We start from the raw sequence: 15,134 nt of genomic DNA on the forward strand, positions 1-15,134 counted from the left end.
AAAAAAAAAAAAAGATCCTAGAGAGAAGATATGAGATTTAAAAAACACAAGCCAAAGGAGCAGGTAAAATATGAGTAAAGTTAAATAAGTGATGATGGATAAATAGTAATAAATCTTGTGGGATTAAAAAAATTCTTAGAATTATTAATACATAATAATAGCACAAAAGTTATTTTAAGATGCTTTGTACTGCCCAAACCAAACCCACTGCCATTGAGTGATTCTGACTCATAGCCACCCTATACAATAGAGCACAACTATCCCTAAGGCTTTCACGGCTGAAAATCTTTACAGAAGTAGACTGCAAAGGAGCTGCTAGTAGGTTTGAACTACCGCGCTTTTGGATGGCAGCTGAGCACTTTAACCACTGTGTCACCAGGATTCCTTCTGTATTGTCTAAGGATAAAAATATTAATTACCATTAGAATTTAGTAAGTTAACGATGAAAGCCATAATTTCTAGTATAATCACAGAGTCTACTTTCCAAACTACAGAGGGAAAATGAACTGTAAAAATATTTAACGAATTCAAAAAGCAGCTGCTATGATATAAGCTCTTTTGTATAATATAAATAGGAGGGAGGGATATAGAATTTTAGTAGTTTATTAAGAGATTTTAACAACAACAACATACTATACAGATCAAGACAGTCTAAAAAGGCAAGATTTTTTTTTTTTTTAGATGCACACAGTATTTTTTGAACACTTACTATGTACCAGGCATAGTGACTAGTACATAGTAATCTCACAAGTGTCTAATCTTCACAATTGGCTTTATACTGAGGTTTAGAATTAGCTTGTTGAAGGGTGCATGCTTGGTGTGCCAGCTGGGCACCTGGCCATGATAGTTCACTGTATTACGCCTCTTAGCAGGTCTGGCAAGGCTTCATAGAAGAGGTGATGCCTGAGCAGGGCCTCAGAGGAGGATACAGAATGAGCCACATGGGAAGCAGGGAAAAGGCATTCCAGCCTGAAGAGATGCACAGGCACAGTGCTGGGAGGGCGTCCAACAACTCAGGGAGCATGAGGTAGTCCAGGGTGATTAAAGTCTGAGGAAAAGCCTTGGGCCTGGCCTGCAGTGAGTGAACTTGATTTTGGAGGTAGTGGGGTGCTGGCAGAGATGTTCAGCAGGAGGTACACATTTGATTCCTCTGGTGGCATAGTGCCTAAGGCATTTGACTGCTAACCAGAAGGGTGGCAGTTCAAACCCACTCAGGTCAAGAGTTTTAAAGAAAAGTTTACGATTAAAGAAATTCAAGCTAAGAAAATATTTAAAAATTTTAATTATTGTCACATAGTGTATATAATAACACTGTATATAGGAGTATACTTTGAAGACTGGTTAAGAGTAAGTTTGTTTCTTCTCTTTAAGCTATGGTCCAGAGCATATTTCCATTAAAAAGTCTTGTTTAAGCATCTAAATGCCTACAAATGTAGAGTACCAAAAGATTTATAAGTACCTTGTAGCTCCTCCTCTATCTTCTCTTCATCTTCACTAGAGGAAGCTAAATAGGCTTGAAAATCCATGTCCAAAAGCTCTTCCTTTTTAAACTTCCTGTTAAGCATTGTAATTCTTTCATGATCTGTTTCATCCCAAGTAATCTCCACCTTTCACCAATGAAAAAGAAAAAAACAACTAAGAACAGAAATGTCAACAACCCAAAACTTGTTAAAGAATGTATACTTTTACTTGGATGCTTAACAGTAAGTTCAAAAAAGTTAAGACATGCTGAATGACATGCCTACCAAAAGGTAGCTATTTATGGAAAGATGTATCTGTCAACCTGTATCCTCCTTCTTCTATCTTTCTGCTATCTGAAGGATGCTACATTATTGAGAAAACTCATGAATGTGCAAATTAACTGTGGTCAAAAAAAAAAAAAGTACTACTGAAAAAATTAATATTACTATGAATCAGTGAAAATGTATTTTTCACCTGGAGTCGTGGGTATTTCAGGAGGTCCACAAAATATGTGAAATTTGTTGGTAAAGCTGTAAATACAATCTCAGTAGTATCCATCTTCCATAAAATATTAAGAGTCATTGATGAGAATGGCATCTATTGGTTGGAAGAATAAACCCCCATGATAACAAAAATTCCCTTAACGTATAAAGGGTCTGTTAACTGGCTGCAACATAGCCAACATTCTCACATGGGGTTCTGCTATAAATTTCATCTTTGTCAGAGTGGGCCCTTTTTTACCTCCTCAGGCCAATTTCCTCAGATTGGGATAATAAATGGGTACCAATTTAATGATCCTTAAAATAGCCTGTATTTTCTTAGAAGTCATAGCAAGTCACAGGACTCAGAAACATCCCTGTTTTGATAATGAAACCTAAACTAACAGCTATCATACCTAAGCTGGAACAGGGACAGATTTGGATTATACAGCCAGACTACAGGAATTTCAGACTGGCTGGCTGTAGAGGCTTGTCCTGGTCATTTTTCAGTCTTGAAAAATAACCCTTTTTATATGCTTGAATTTTCTGGACCTCACTTAATACACTCAGTGCCAAAATGCCCACCACAACATGTAGGTAGCAAAAACAGTGGTACTCTCTTTGCTATCAGCCCCTCCTGAGAAGAACATAGTGGTCTGTCATAGAGAAAAGGTGAGGGAAGCCTGTGTGGCTACTTGCAGAGTCCCGCTGTGGGTACAGATTATATGGGGGAGAAAAGAGAAATTAGTCAGCTAAGGAATAAACTATTTCAATAGACATAAATCTTTTGGCTATTTGTTATTAAGCTTCATGAATTGATATCTAATAGTCCTGAATTAGTGCATTTCTATTGTTTTTATAATTTTGGTTCACAGCTGCAGAAAAAGGTATTAATATTTTATATTAAATTTTTAGTAGTTTTAACTATCTGAGGTAATTTGTGTATATAATAATTGATGTATTACATTATTCAAGGGAATAGCTGGTGAAGAACCAAAAAAAACAAACTCATTGTTATCCAGTCAACTCCAACTCACAGTGATCCTACAGGACAGAGTAACAAAAAATGCAATGCATGGCTGTCGAGTCGGATCCGACTCATAGCGACCCCTCCTTGGGTTTCCGATGCAGTTATCACTACGGAAGTAGATTGCCCAACCTTATTTTCAAGAAGTGGCTGGTGGGTTTGAACTGCCAGCCTTCTGGGTAGCAGTCAAATGCCTGAGGCACTAAGCCACGAGAGAACTTCCCATATGGGGTTCTCGAGGCTGTAATCTTTATGGAAGCAGACTGCCACATCTTTCTCCCACAGAGTAGATGGCAGTTCAAACTGCTGACATTTTGGTTAGCAGCTAAGCACTTTAACCACTGTGCCACCAAGGCTCCTTAGTTGGGGATAAGCATCTGTGGGAAAGACAGAATAGGAAAAAAGGAACAATGGCAGATAACTCAGGCTTAAAGGCATAACAGAAACTTAAAAATAGTTCAAACAGATATGGTAAATAAAAATGAAAATATACCTGTGTCTCATTTTTATTTGTATTTGTCATTTCAACACTCTCCATTTCTAAAGATGGTATGAGTAACTAATATGGAAAGTCTTTTTTATAAACAATAGACTATAGCTACACATTTTTAAAAGTTAAGGAGTACCGTTGATGTTCCCATTGCAGCAGATGTGAAATATTTTGGTTTATATGCTGTTAAATCCACTTCTGAGGCTACGTCCTTGGGCTCATCATCAAAAGTAGTATCATCTGGTATAAACCTAAGAAGCAAAGAAAAAACAAATTTACTTAAACATATGCTGCACTGAAAAACAACAAGAGTTTAGATTCTCTTCTAATTAGTTGTAGTTTATACATACATATCATTAGAGTTTCTACAAAACACACATGCAAAATAAAGAGGCAAACAATGTACAAACAACCTTGGTACCAAACTGCTGAAATTCATGAGCTATATAAATCAGAAATTTCACTGAATTTGAGAGAGTTCTGCCTAGTAAGCAGCCCTGGATTAGGAGTCAGTTGATAGGAAAAAAAGAAAACCAAACCCACTGCCATCACTGTTGATTTTGACTCATACTGACTCCAGTTGGCTTTCCAAAGCTATAAATCTTTATGGAAATAGACTGCCTTATCATCCTCCCATGGAGCATCTGATGGGTTTAACAACTGCCCTTCCAGTTAGCAGCCTAATGCTTTAGCCACTAGGCCACCAAAGCTCCTTCAGTTGATATAAGCTAGGTGCAAAAATGTATGGGCCCTTTATGTTTCACAGAGACCCAGACTTCTGACAGCAGCCATTGGCTGGCTAAATGATATTATGAAGAACAAAGAGAATTATTAAAATGGACCAGTGTTTTAGCTATGAAGTATCATACACATGAGTGTCACTAAAAATAAGAATAAGTTTAAGGTTGAGTTTTCAAGACTAAAATACCTTAACATTATTATCTTACAAAAATTTTTTTTCCCACAAAAAACTAGCTGGTAAATATATTTGCCATTGCAATTGTTTTATAATTCTTAAACATCAGACTAAGGAATGGATATTGCAAATATTTAGATTTTGTAGTTTACATAGGATTTTATTTGCAGACAAAAAAACCTATTTTGTATACTTTATCAAAGATGATTTCTTGAGGAAAATAGGTAGAGTTCATTAGGTCTCTATCTCCTTCTTCAGCTAGACTTTTATACAGACTTAGTAGAAGAAAAATGTCTGCTATTAATTATCATAAATGCTATTAATATGCATGCTTTTATATTTTTGTTCAGATGAAAAAAGGCTTCCTTAAATAACTAGGTGGCAGCAGAACACTCAGTTTTCTTTTCTGATGCTATGTGTGACAAAATAAAACAGTGTAATTTTTTTCACTATTTCAATTTCCTTCAACAAGAGCTTATCCTAACATTGCATGACAATGTCCCCAAAAGAAAACAGAAAAGAACAAAAAAATTCTGAAAAGAACAGATTAACATGAATTTAAGCTACCCAAAGAATCTGATATCCTCACAACGTCTGGTAACTACTACCGGAACATTTGAAACAAGCATCTATTGACATTGTTGAGAGAAGGAAATAGCTTGACTGAGATCGTATCTTTCTTAAGTGTTAAAATCTTACCCTCAATTGTCAATTTCACAATTTTTGTATTTTTCTATCACTCTGAATGTCTTTGAAACATGAAAGCCACAATGACTATGAAATAGTACTTCTTTTTCCAAGACATTTCATTTTGAGAATAAAACCTCTAACAAACCTGGAATCCAAAGATCTGATTTCTACTGGCAGTGTCACAGCACAATGGTTTACTGGGCTCAAAAGGACTAGGACAATGATAAAACAGTCAATAGTTCAGCTTGCTGTTTCGGTAGAACTGATATTCGTAACTATCTAAGGTTTTTTAGCTCTGGATCAGTAAAGCCTGATCACATGGTAAAAATAATGCCAAAGTGTGAAAACAATGCTGAAACACCATTCATGTACTAACTGAAGCAGCATTTAGAGCAGCACTATTCAATACAACTTTCTAGGATGATAGTAATGTTCTATTATCTGCTGCACCCAACATATGACCACTAACTACTTTTAGTGCAACATATTTGTGAATTTTAAATTTAATTCTAATAAAATAAAATTAAAATAGCCAGATGTGGCTACTGTACAGGATAGCATAGACCCAGAGATACCAATCTATAAGAAAACTCCTCAAGTTACTTTACCTGGTTCCTAGCTCTAAAAAAGAGTTGTAAGGAAATAACACTGCATATAATTTATCATTCCAAAATGCAAAGCTGACATGTTTGAAAGGAAATAAATGTGAGGGTGACTTATATACAATACTTTGCATTTTCTCATTCCAGTTTTACTTGTTGGCAGTGATATTCCATAGGACTAAGTTCATCTGAAGGGAGCTCTGGTAGCGTAGTGCCTAAGGCACTTGACTGCTAATCAGAAGGCTGGCAGTTCAAACCCACCAGCCACTCCTTGGAAGGAAGATGGGGCAATCTGCTTCCTTAGTAATACTGCCTTGGAAACCCAAGGAGGGATCGCTTTGAATCAAGTCTGACTCGATGGCACATAACAACAACAAGTTCATCTGAAAGGAAAAATATCCTCTTTAAGAATATGAAACAACAGAAAGCACTACCAGCTCTAATATTTTACTTCTAATAATTACGTTATATAGTAAGATTACATTGCTAAGAGACACACTGGAGGTTACCTTAGATCTATGAAGGAACAACTACTTTCAAATTCCAGGCCATCACAATCCTCATAAATTTTACTGGCTGTTTCAGGAGAATCACAGTCTACTACTGCATAATAGTACTTCAGTCGTTTGAATTGATAATCTCTCAATTTTTCCCTAGATGTCCTAAAGGAGGGAAAAAACTCATTAGGTTTACTTATGCAAGATGACAAACAACATATCTCCCTTTAAAAAAAATAATGTATTCATTTCAAAAAAATATAATACAAGCTGGCCTTCATTTCATGTCATCTTTCCTTCATGACTTTGCCTATATGAACATTAAAGTGTATGTGCAATGTATCATTCTAACAAGTTGTAGATTTTAGATATTTTGATTAGAATTTAGTAGAAATTTGATTAGATTAAAAATTTGATTAGAAAAGAATTACATGAGCTTACCTATAATTTTATCTCCCAGAACAGGATTTTTGGTTACTATACAGGGCTTCCTCAAATAAAACCATTAGTATTATAAAATGTGCTAGAAAAGCATTAGCTCTAATTACAAAGACATTCTTGATCTTGCAAAGTGCTCCAGATTCTGTCTTGTCAAATCTAATTTCACTTAAACCACAATATTTTTTTTAAAGGTCTTCATATCTGTCCTCTCCTCACCAAGCTACTTAACCATTTTTAGTAAGCGTACATATAGCTCCACCTAGTGGTTAAAAACAAAACCTCTTACAACTATTTGTATACATACGATGATAAAAAATTTTAATCATTTATTTATTTAATCCTCAAATACGAAAACAAGTATATTTTGAAGGTAAACAGAGTTTCAATATCACTTATATAGAAAATAGTAGCTCAGAAAAAAAAGCAAAACTTACTAATTCAGAGTAATGAGGCTACATGGGAATTCTATATCAGTTTGTTTCTCAAAAATTATACAATTACTTTCAAAAATACACACAAAAAAATATGCAAAATGTTGTAAAGTCATGTGTTACAGCAGACAGATTTTAATCTGTTTATAGTAACTTGTTTTCACTATGAATGGCACAAGTGTAAACTTAAGTCCTATTACAGTGACCAAACCAAAATCTAAACCCACTGCCATCGAGTTGATTCTGACTCACAGCGACTCCCACTGGGCTTCCGAGGTGGTAAATCTTTATGGAAGTAGATTGCCCAGTCTTGCTTCGGCAGAGTGGCTGGTGGGTTTGAATTACCAACCTTCTGGTTAGCAGTCATATGCTTTAGTCATTGTGCTACCAGAGTGCCTTATTAAAGTGACGAGAATTCTAAAATGGCAACATCAATTTGTTAAGTTTAATTTTATTTTCATAGTGATTCAGTACCAGTCCTTTTCAGGGGCATCTTCAGGAATACTTAATAATTCTACTGGTCCTTGAACTTGTTCTTCTTTCATCCTCTCCTTTCCAAACTCCGATGGATAAATCTAAACACAAAAATAAGATCAATATAATTGATACATTCCTTTCATATGATATCCAGACCTGTTAAGGTCTTAAAGAGTCACAAACAGATTCAATGAAAACAGCCAAGATGACTTACTTCCAAATCTACTATAGGAAGCTGAAGCATACTGAGGAATTTCCTGAAAAATAAACTGTCATTTTGACCAGAATTACAGATGGAAGATGTAGTGCAGTGAATTGCTTGGTATGGCTCTTCTAGCCATGGTCTCTGTGACTCCTACCAGATTACTGGATGGAACTATGCAAATGTAAGGTGCTTGTGGCCCATCAAGGGGATTGGATAGCTTGTTAGTAATGTAAATAAGATACATGGAACCCTTGTAAGTGTGGGACCATGGTAATAAGGTATATGGAACCCTAATGTGGGACTGGGAGCTCTGGTAGCATAGTGGCTAAGACACTTGCCTGCTAACCAGACGGCTGGCGGTTCAAACCCACCAGCCTCTCCTCGGAAGGAAGGTTGGGCAATCCTACTTTTGTAGTGATACTGCCTCGGAAACCCAAGGAGGGGTTGCTATGAGTTGGGTTTGACTCGACGCCACATAACAACAACAACAACAACAACAATGTGGGATTCATTCTGATAGGTTAAAATGAGCCTTCCCAGAGGAAGAATGGGGGTAGGGGGAGAAAGTACTGCCATCAAGGGTGAAGAGCTGAAAGTGGAATAGAGAGCATCCTTGGATCTGAGATCCCTGTGCTGGACCTCCTTGGCACAAACATGGCAGAGACAACCAGCTGAGATGATGAGGGCAGATGAACCAAGAGGCGTGACCAAGAGGCACAAGACAGAGTAGCAGGGTCACCAGCCCGTGGAGCAAGAAAGCAAGTGCCTTTGGGCAGGAGGATTGCTGGTGGAGCAGGGTGCCTCTAGCTATAGCTATTGGCAGAGTTAAAAGGGCTTTGTAACACTTGCCTGAGCAGGGTAGAGGCCAGGCCAAGAGGCCAAGGGCCAGAGAGGTGTGCCTGAGGGCATAATAGAAGAGAGCCATCCTGATTGAAGAATTTTATCCTGAGTGCTCGTGAACCAAAATCGTAATGTTACTTCCCAAATAAACCTCAAGACCACTGTTTGCGAGTTCTGAGTGGCCACTGCAACAAATTATCAAACCCAACAGAGAAGCAGTGAGTGCCCTGGAAGGGACAGCTGGGCTCAGAATTAGTATAAAGGTTGGAGGGTGGTGGCATGTAGGTTTCACAGGAATCAGCTTTGGGCTGTTGGTGCTGGTCCTTCTTTCCCCAATTTGTGCAGTCAGAGGAGGATGCCACCCTGGTTTAACAAGAATAGAACATTTCTTCCACATACCACCTGGGATAAGATGGTTCTGGGACCCCAGAGGAAATGTAAAGATCAAAACAAGATTCTAAGCTTAAGAAACTCGAAATGTAAACACACATAGGCAAAATGACTACATTAAATAAAGCTGACATTAAATTTACAAAACTGATTAAATACATAAAACATAAATTATGAGAAAAAATAATTTTGTAATACCAAATTATCTTTAAGTCATACCATTTATCCACTACTTGCCTTAAAAGAAATTCTTTAAAGAGAAAAAGAACTAATGACAATCTTACACCAAGACACAGTAGTTTTTGGTATAAGGAAAAAGGATTCACTCACATCAGGATTCGGTATTTTTTTCTTTTTATGTTGGCCTCTTTGAGAGTCATTAGTTTGTACTGTTCTAATAGTACTGGGATTAATTTACATTTAACTAATATATTTTTTTAAAAATCATCTGAAATAAGTGACTTATCTGCTAGAGGATCCAAGTTCTTTTTACTAATTTGAGTTTTACATAATTTCGATGCAGAAATTTTACACATATAGTCACCTCTCATTTTTCTTTCTTTATACTTTTTTCCTCTTTTCTAATTGCCTGAAATTCCTACTACCCATATTCTGGAATACAAAATTTAACAAATGTACAATTCTATTTGTTTTTGTGGTTTAATTTTTAGAAAAAAATTTATTGTGGTGAAGCATATTACCAAAGGGGCAGTGAGGCCACATCTTTTGACCTCCTCTAACCCCACAAAAGGAAGACAGAATCACCATCAGCAGCTCAAAGCCCACTCCTGCAAGGCCAGACATGCTGCCTCCCTCCAACCCTTTCCCAAATCCTGACACCAACCGCTCCTGGCGCAGCACCCACCACCTCTCTGCTGGGTTTGATAATTTGCTGCTGTGGCCTCACAGAACTCACAGATTATAGGGTTTATTAAGAGAACCACCAGGCTACAATTCAAGTTCAGGAACAACACTCAGTTTCTCTGAGCCTGCCATCTCTCAGCCAACAGTCTCTTTCAGTCTTTCTCCCAGCAATGCGTGTCTCTCTCTCAGCAATGCATGTCTCTTGGCAGCAGGTGTCTCTCGGCAGCAGGTGTCTCTCAGCAGCACTTGTCTCTCAGGAGTGTGTTTCTTTCAGTAGTATGTCTTTCTCAGCCAGCAGTCAGAGGGACTTCTGCTTCTAGAAAGGCTCCTTTTGAGCCTGGCAGGGTGACCACTAACCAATCCCAACATCAGAATTCTATACATCTGAGAGTGAATTTCCCAGAAAATTACTTTGTGCTGCTCCCAACAGAAATACCCCAGGTGGATAACTTTAACAATCAGGAGCTACTCAGTTGCTCACAGCAAATTCCACCAGAATTTACAATGACTTACAGCTAGAACAGCCACACTATGTAGTTTACTACACTGGACATATGTAACCAAAAAAAAAAAAAAAAAAAAAAAAACCACTGCAGGGAAATAATTAGTCCAAAGACTAATAGACTACGCAGACTTCAGCCTCCACTACCCTGAGACCAGAAAAACTATATGGTGCCTGGTTACCACTACGGATCACACATTGACTGGAATCACATTAGAAGGCCCTGGATAGCATGGAATAAAAAACATGGAACAAAACTCAAAATCATAAAAGTAAGAACAGGCTCATTGGTCAGATAGAGACTGATAAAATTCCTAAGACTATGACCCTTAGACATCCTTGAAGTCTGGAACTGAACTCAACTCAGTAAACTAACCTTCAGCCAAACCAAGAGGCCTATAAGGTGAACAATAACACCAGGGGCATATATACTCCTTAGAACCAACCAACCATACAAGACCAAAGGGCAGCATTTGCCTAGGGAAAAGCTCAGAAGGAAAGGGGGACAAATAGAAACAGGAAACAGGGAGGAAGTGGGAAGAGTGCCACATTTTTTAATGACCTTTTGCTTTCTACATGGATGATGTTCTTGATGTCATCCCACAACTCCTCTGGTTTTCAGTCACTGTTGTTCAATGCATCAAATCTGTTTAGATAGTCTCTAAATTAAGGAGGGATATAATCAAGGTCATATTTTGGCTCTCTTGTTTTAACTGTCTCTAGCTTCAACCTGAACTTGCATAAGAGCAACTGATGATCTGTTCCACAGTTAGCTCCTGGCCTTGTTTTGGCTGAAGATATTGCACTTCTCCATCACCTGTTTCCACAGATGTAGTTGATCTTATTCCTGTGTACTCTGTCTGACGAAGTCCACATGTATAGCCATTATTTGTGTTGAAAAAAGGTATTTGTAATGAATAAGTGTTGGTCTTGCGAAATTCTATCATGTGATCTCCAGCGTTATTTCTATCACCAAGGCCATATTTTCCAAGTACCAGTGATTCTTCTTTGTTTCCAACTTTTGCATTCCAATCACCAGTGCTAATCAACACATCTTGATTGCATGTTTCATCAATGTCAGACAGCAGAAGTTGGTAAAAATCTTCAATTTCCTCATCTTTAGCTTTGACGCTTGGTGCAAAATTTGAATAGTAGTATTAAGTGGTCTTCCTTGTAAGCGTATGGATATTATTCCATCATTCACAGCACTGTACTTCAGCATAGATCTTGAAACATTCTTTATGACAATGAATGCCATGCCATCTCTCTTCAATTTGTCACTCCTGCCATAGTAGATATGGTTCAAAATGGCCCAAACTGGTCCATTTTAGCTAGAAAGCCTAGGATATCAATCTTTTATGTGTTCCATTTCATTTCTGACAACTTCCAATTTTCCTAGATTCATATTTCGTACATTTCATGTTCCGATTATTAATTTATGTTTACAGCTCTTTCTTCGCATTCTGAGTCGTGCCACATCAGCAAGGTCGCTCTACTCTGAGGAGGCAGCCCTTCCCCAGTCATAGTTTGAGTGCCTTCTGACCTGAGGGGTTCATCTTCTGGCATTATATCTGACAGTGTTTCAGGGCTATTCATAAAGGTTTCTAGTAATATATCAGACTGTGTTTCACTGCTATTCGTAACATTTTCACTGGCCAATTCTTTGAGAACTGGATGGCTCCTAGCTTCTTCCAAGTCTGTCTTAATCTGGAAGCTCCGCTGAAACCTGTCCACCACGAGTGACCCTGCTGGTATTTGAAATAACAGTGATATAGCCTCCAGCCTCACAGCAACATACAGGCCACCACAGTATAACAAAGTGAAAGATGAGTGGTGGCTGCCTATGCTAAATATTTTTTATCAGTGGAACCACAAAATATTTGTCCTTTTATCTGACTTATTTAATTTGGAATATAATTTTCGAGATTCATCCATGTCATAGCATGTATCAGAGGTTTATTTGTCTTCATGGCTGAAAAATATTTTGATGGATATAAAAAAATCCAAACTCACTGCCACTGAGTCAGTCCCGACTCACAGCAACCCCTCCTTGGGTTTCCAAGGCAGTATCTCTACACAAGTAGATTGCCTGATCTTCATTCCAAGGAGTAGCTGGTGGGTTTGAACCACTAGCCTTCTGGTTAGCAGTCAAATGCCTTAGGCACTATGCCACTAGAGCTCCTATTGTATGGATATACCACCTTTTATTTACCCATTCATCTGTTGGACACTTAGGTTGCTTCAAAGCTGAGTCCCTGCCTCAAGTCTCTTACATATACCTAGGAGTGAAAATGCTGGGTCATATGATAATTCTATGTTTAATTTTTTTAGGAACTGTGAAAATGTTTTCTAGACAAGTTACACTATTTCACAAGCAATAGATGAGAATTTCAATTTTTCCACATTCTCATCAACACTCTCCATTTACCTGATAACAACTATCTAAGGAGGTCGAAGTGGTGTATAATTGTGATTTTAATTTGCATTTCCTTGATGACTAATGACACCAAGTACCTTTTCACGTGTTTACTGTTCATCTGTGTATCTTCTTTGGACATATGTCTATTCAAGTTGCTTGTACATTTTGTTGTTGAATTGGAGAATCCTTTATATGTTCTAAATATTCTTATCAGATATATGGTTCCCAAATATATTTTCTATTCTGCAGTTCTTCTCACTTTCTTAATAAGGTCCTTTCATACACAAAAATTTTTCAGTTCAACGAAGTCCAACTCTTCTTTTTTCTTTTCTTGCTTGTGCTTTTGGTGTATTAATCTATTTTGATGTATCAATTTGGTGTGTTAATCTACTGTTAAAAAAGTCTTTAAGATTACTCAGATGTTTTCTTCTAATATTTTATAGGTCATCCATTTTGAGTTAATTTTCATATATGGTGTGAAGTATAGGTCCACTTATTTTTGCTTGTGGAGATCCAGTTGTCCAAGTCCATTTCCCCATTCACATCCTTGCTGAAAATAACCTGGCTGTTTATATGTGTTATTTCTGAATTTTCAATCCTATTCCATGGATCAATACACATATCCCTATACCAATACCACACTGTTTTGATTAATGTAGCTGTGTGGCACAGAGAAATTAGTTTGGCTTTTGTGTCTGTTTTCTGAAAAAAAAAGCACTTGGAATAGCACAAGCAATTATGAAGCTCTTTGTTTTCCAAAACAGCCAAGCAAATAGGAGGTACGCAGTCACCTGAGATCGTTTATGCAGTTGTTTTTTGTTCTTTAGTTTTTCTCTTTTTTGGTGGTTATTTTTTTGCCTAAGTGAGAGACAGCAACCATTCCCACACAACCCAACCATACTTGCACTTCCTGTAGCCCCACCCATTGAGTGAGGGCCACCACTTGCTTTTTCATCAAATGACCAATGACAGATGGTGGCCTATGCCAGCCTGACTCAACCTCAACTGTTCTTCACAAACAGCTAACAGAGATCTGTACACACACTCTCATTCTCTATCAAACTCACCAACAGACAAGTGGTGAGAGTGTTACCAACTAGCAAATAAAGGAGCACATTACTCTGCTCACACAGGTATCTCTTAACAAAATAAAGAAGAAAAAAGAAATCGTAGGAGAATCACACCAACATATAAGCACCAATTAAATATAAATACAATGACATCACAATGTCTCAGAGACAACTGACCATCCCAGTCCAATCAAAGAAGCAAGATAAATAGCATAAACAAAGGACCAGGATACAGATCCAGAAAACATGTGAGGAAAAAGCAGCACTGGACTCCCTGATAAAGAATTCAAAAGAATCACATTTACGTACGATTGAGGGACACATCAAGGAAAACACTGACAAAACTAAGGAAAACACAGACAAAATTCTAGAACAATTTAGGAAGACAATACAAGAACAAACTGAAAAAAAAAAAAAAAGAAAAATTAGAAACAATACAAAAAAGAACAAACAAAAATCCAGAAGATTAATACCAAGATATTAGAAATATATAACACATGAGTGGGCAAAGGAGCAGAACTGAATCAAAGGAAGACAAAAATAATGAGACTGAAAAGAAATACCTCAATCCTACTTTATTAAGGGATCAATGAGGCAAAATATCAAAACAAATTTAAGAAAACCTAAGATTCATGTAGAATACCTTCAAAGAAGAATCATCAATGTGTAACTGGGTCAAAACAGGAAGAGACAAATAAAATCACAGAGAAAATTGTCAAAGATTTGTTGGAAGAGAATTTCCATAATATGATGACAAGAAAATATCCATTTAAGAAGTTCAACAAACCCCAAACAGGAGAGACACCAAAAGAAAATCATCAAGGCATATCAAAATCAAACTCACCAAAACCAAAGACAAAGAAAGAATCCTGAAAGCAGCATGAGAAAAACAAAAAGCTACCTACAAAGGGCAATGAATAAGATTATGCTCTGATTTCTCAGTGGAAACTATGCAGGTGAGAAGGCAGTTTTTTTTTAAAAAAAAAACAAAACACCAAACTCATTGCTTTTGAGTCTGTCCCAACTCACAATGACCCCTCCTTGGGTTTCCGAGAGAGTATCTCTACAGAAGTAGATTGCCCATTCTTCCCTCTGAGGAGTGGCTGGTGGGCTTGAGTTGCCAGCCTTCTGGTAGCAGTCAAGTAACTTAGGTACTATGCTACCAGAGCTCCTGAGAAGGCAGTGGGATGATTCATATACATATATATGTGTGTGTGTGTATATATATATATATATATGTGTGTGTGTGTGTGTGTGTGTGTGTGTATGCAGTGTAGTAAATTACTCTGTGTGGCTTTTCTACCCATAAGTCTTTGTAAACTCCAAGGTGGGA

The 15,134-nt window shown here is 37.4% G+C and overlaps 1 protein-coding gene across 1 annotated transcript in view; it reads right to left on the bottom strand.

Moving 5' to 3' along the window:
- Window positions 1-15,134, bottom strand: part of ESF1 (ESF1 nucleolar pre-rRNA processing protein homolog) — a 104,209-nt gene that overhangs the window by 73,357 nt on the left and 15,718 nt on the right. Inside the window, exons 4-7 of the mRNA XM_007946384.2 lie at window positions 7,509-7,609; window positions 6,175-6,327; window positions 3,594-3,708; window positions 1,460-1,607 (exon numbers count right to left, since the gene is read on the bottom strand). Of these exons, the coding sequence (XP_007944575.1) occupies window positions 1,460-1,607; window positions 3,594-3,708; window positions 6,175-6,327; window positions 7,509-7,609 (517 nt within the window). The remainder of the gene's footprint in view (window positions 1-1,459; window positions 1,608-3,593; window positions 3,709-6,174; window positions 6,328-7,508; window positions 7,610-15,134) is intronic.

The sequence above is a fragment of the Orycteropus afer genome, unplaced genomic scaffold (assembly GCF_000298275.1).
Source record: "Orycteropus afer afer isolate SDZICR_OR568_19922 unplaced genomic scaffold, OryAfe1.0 scaffold00158, whole genome shotgun sequence".
In the NCBI taxonomy this organism is placed as follows: Eukaryota; Metazoa; Chordata; class Mammalia; order Tubulidentata; family Orycteropodidae; genus Orycteropus; species Orycteropus afer.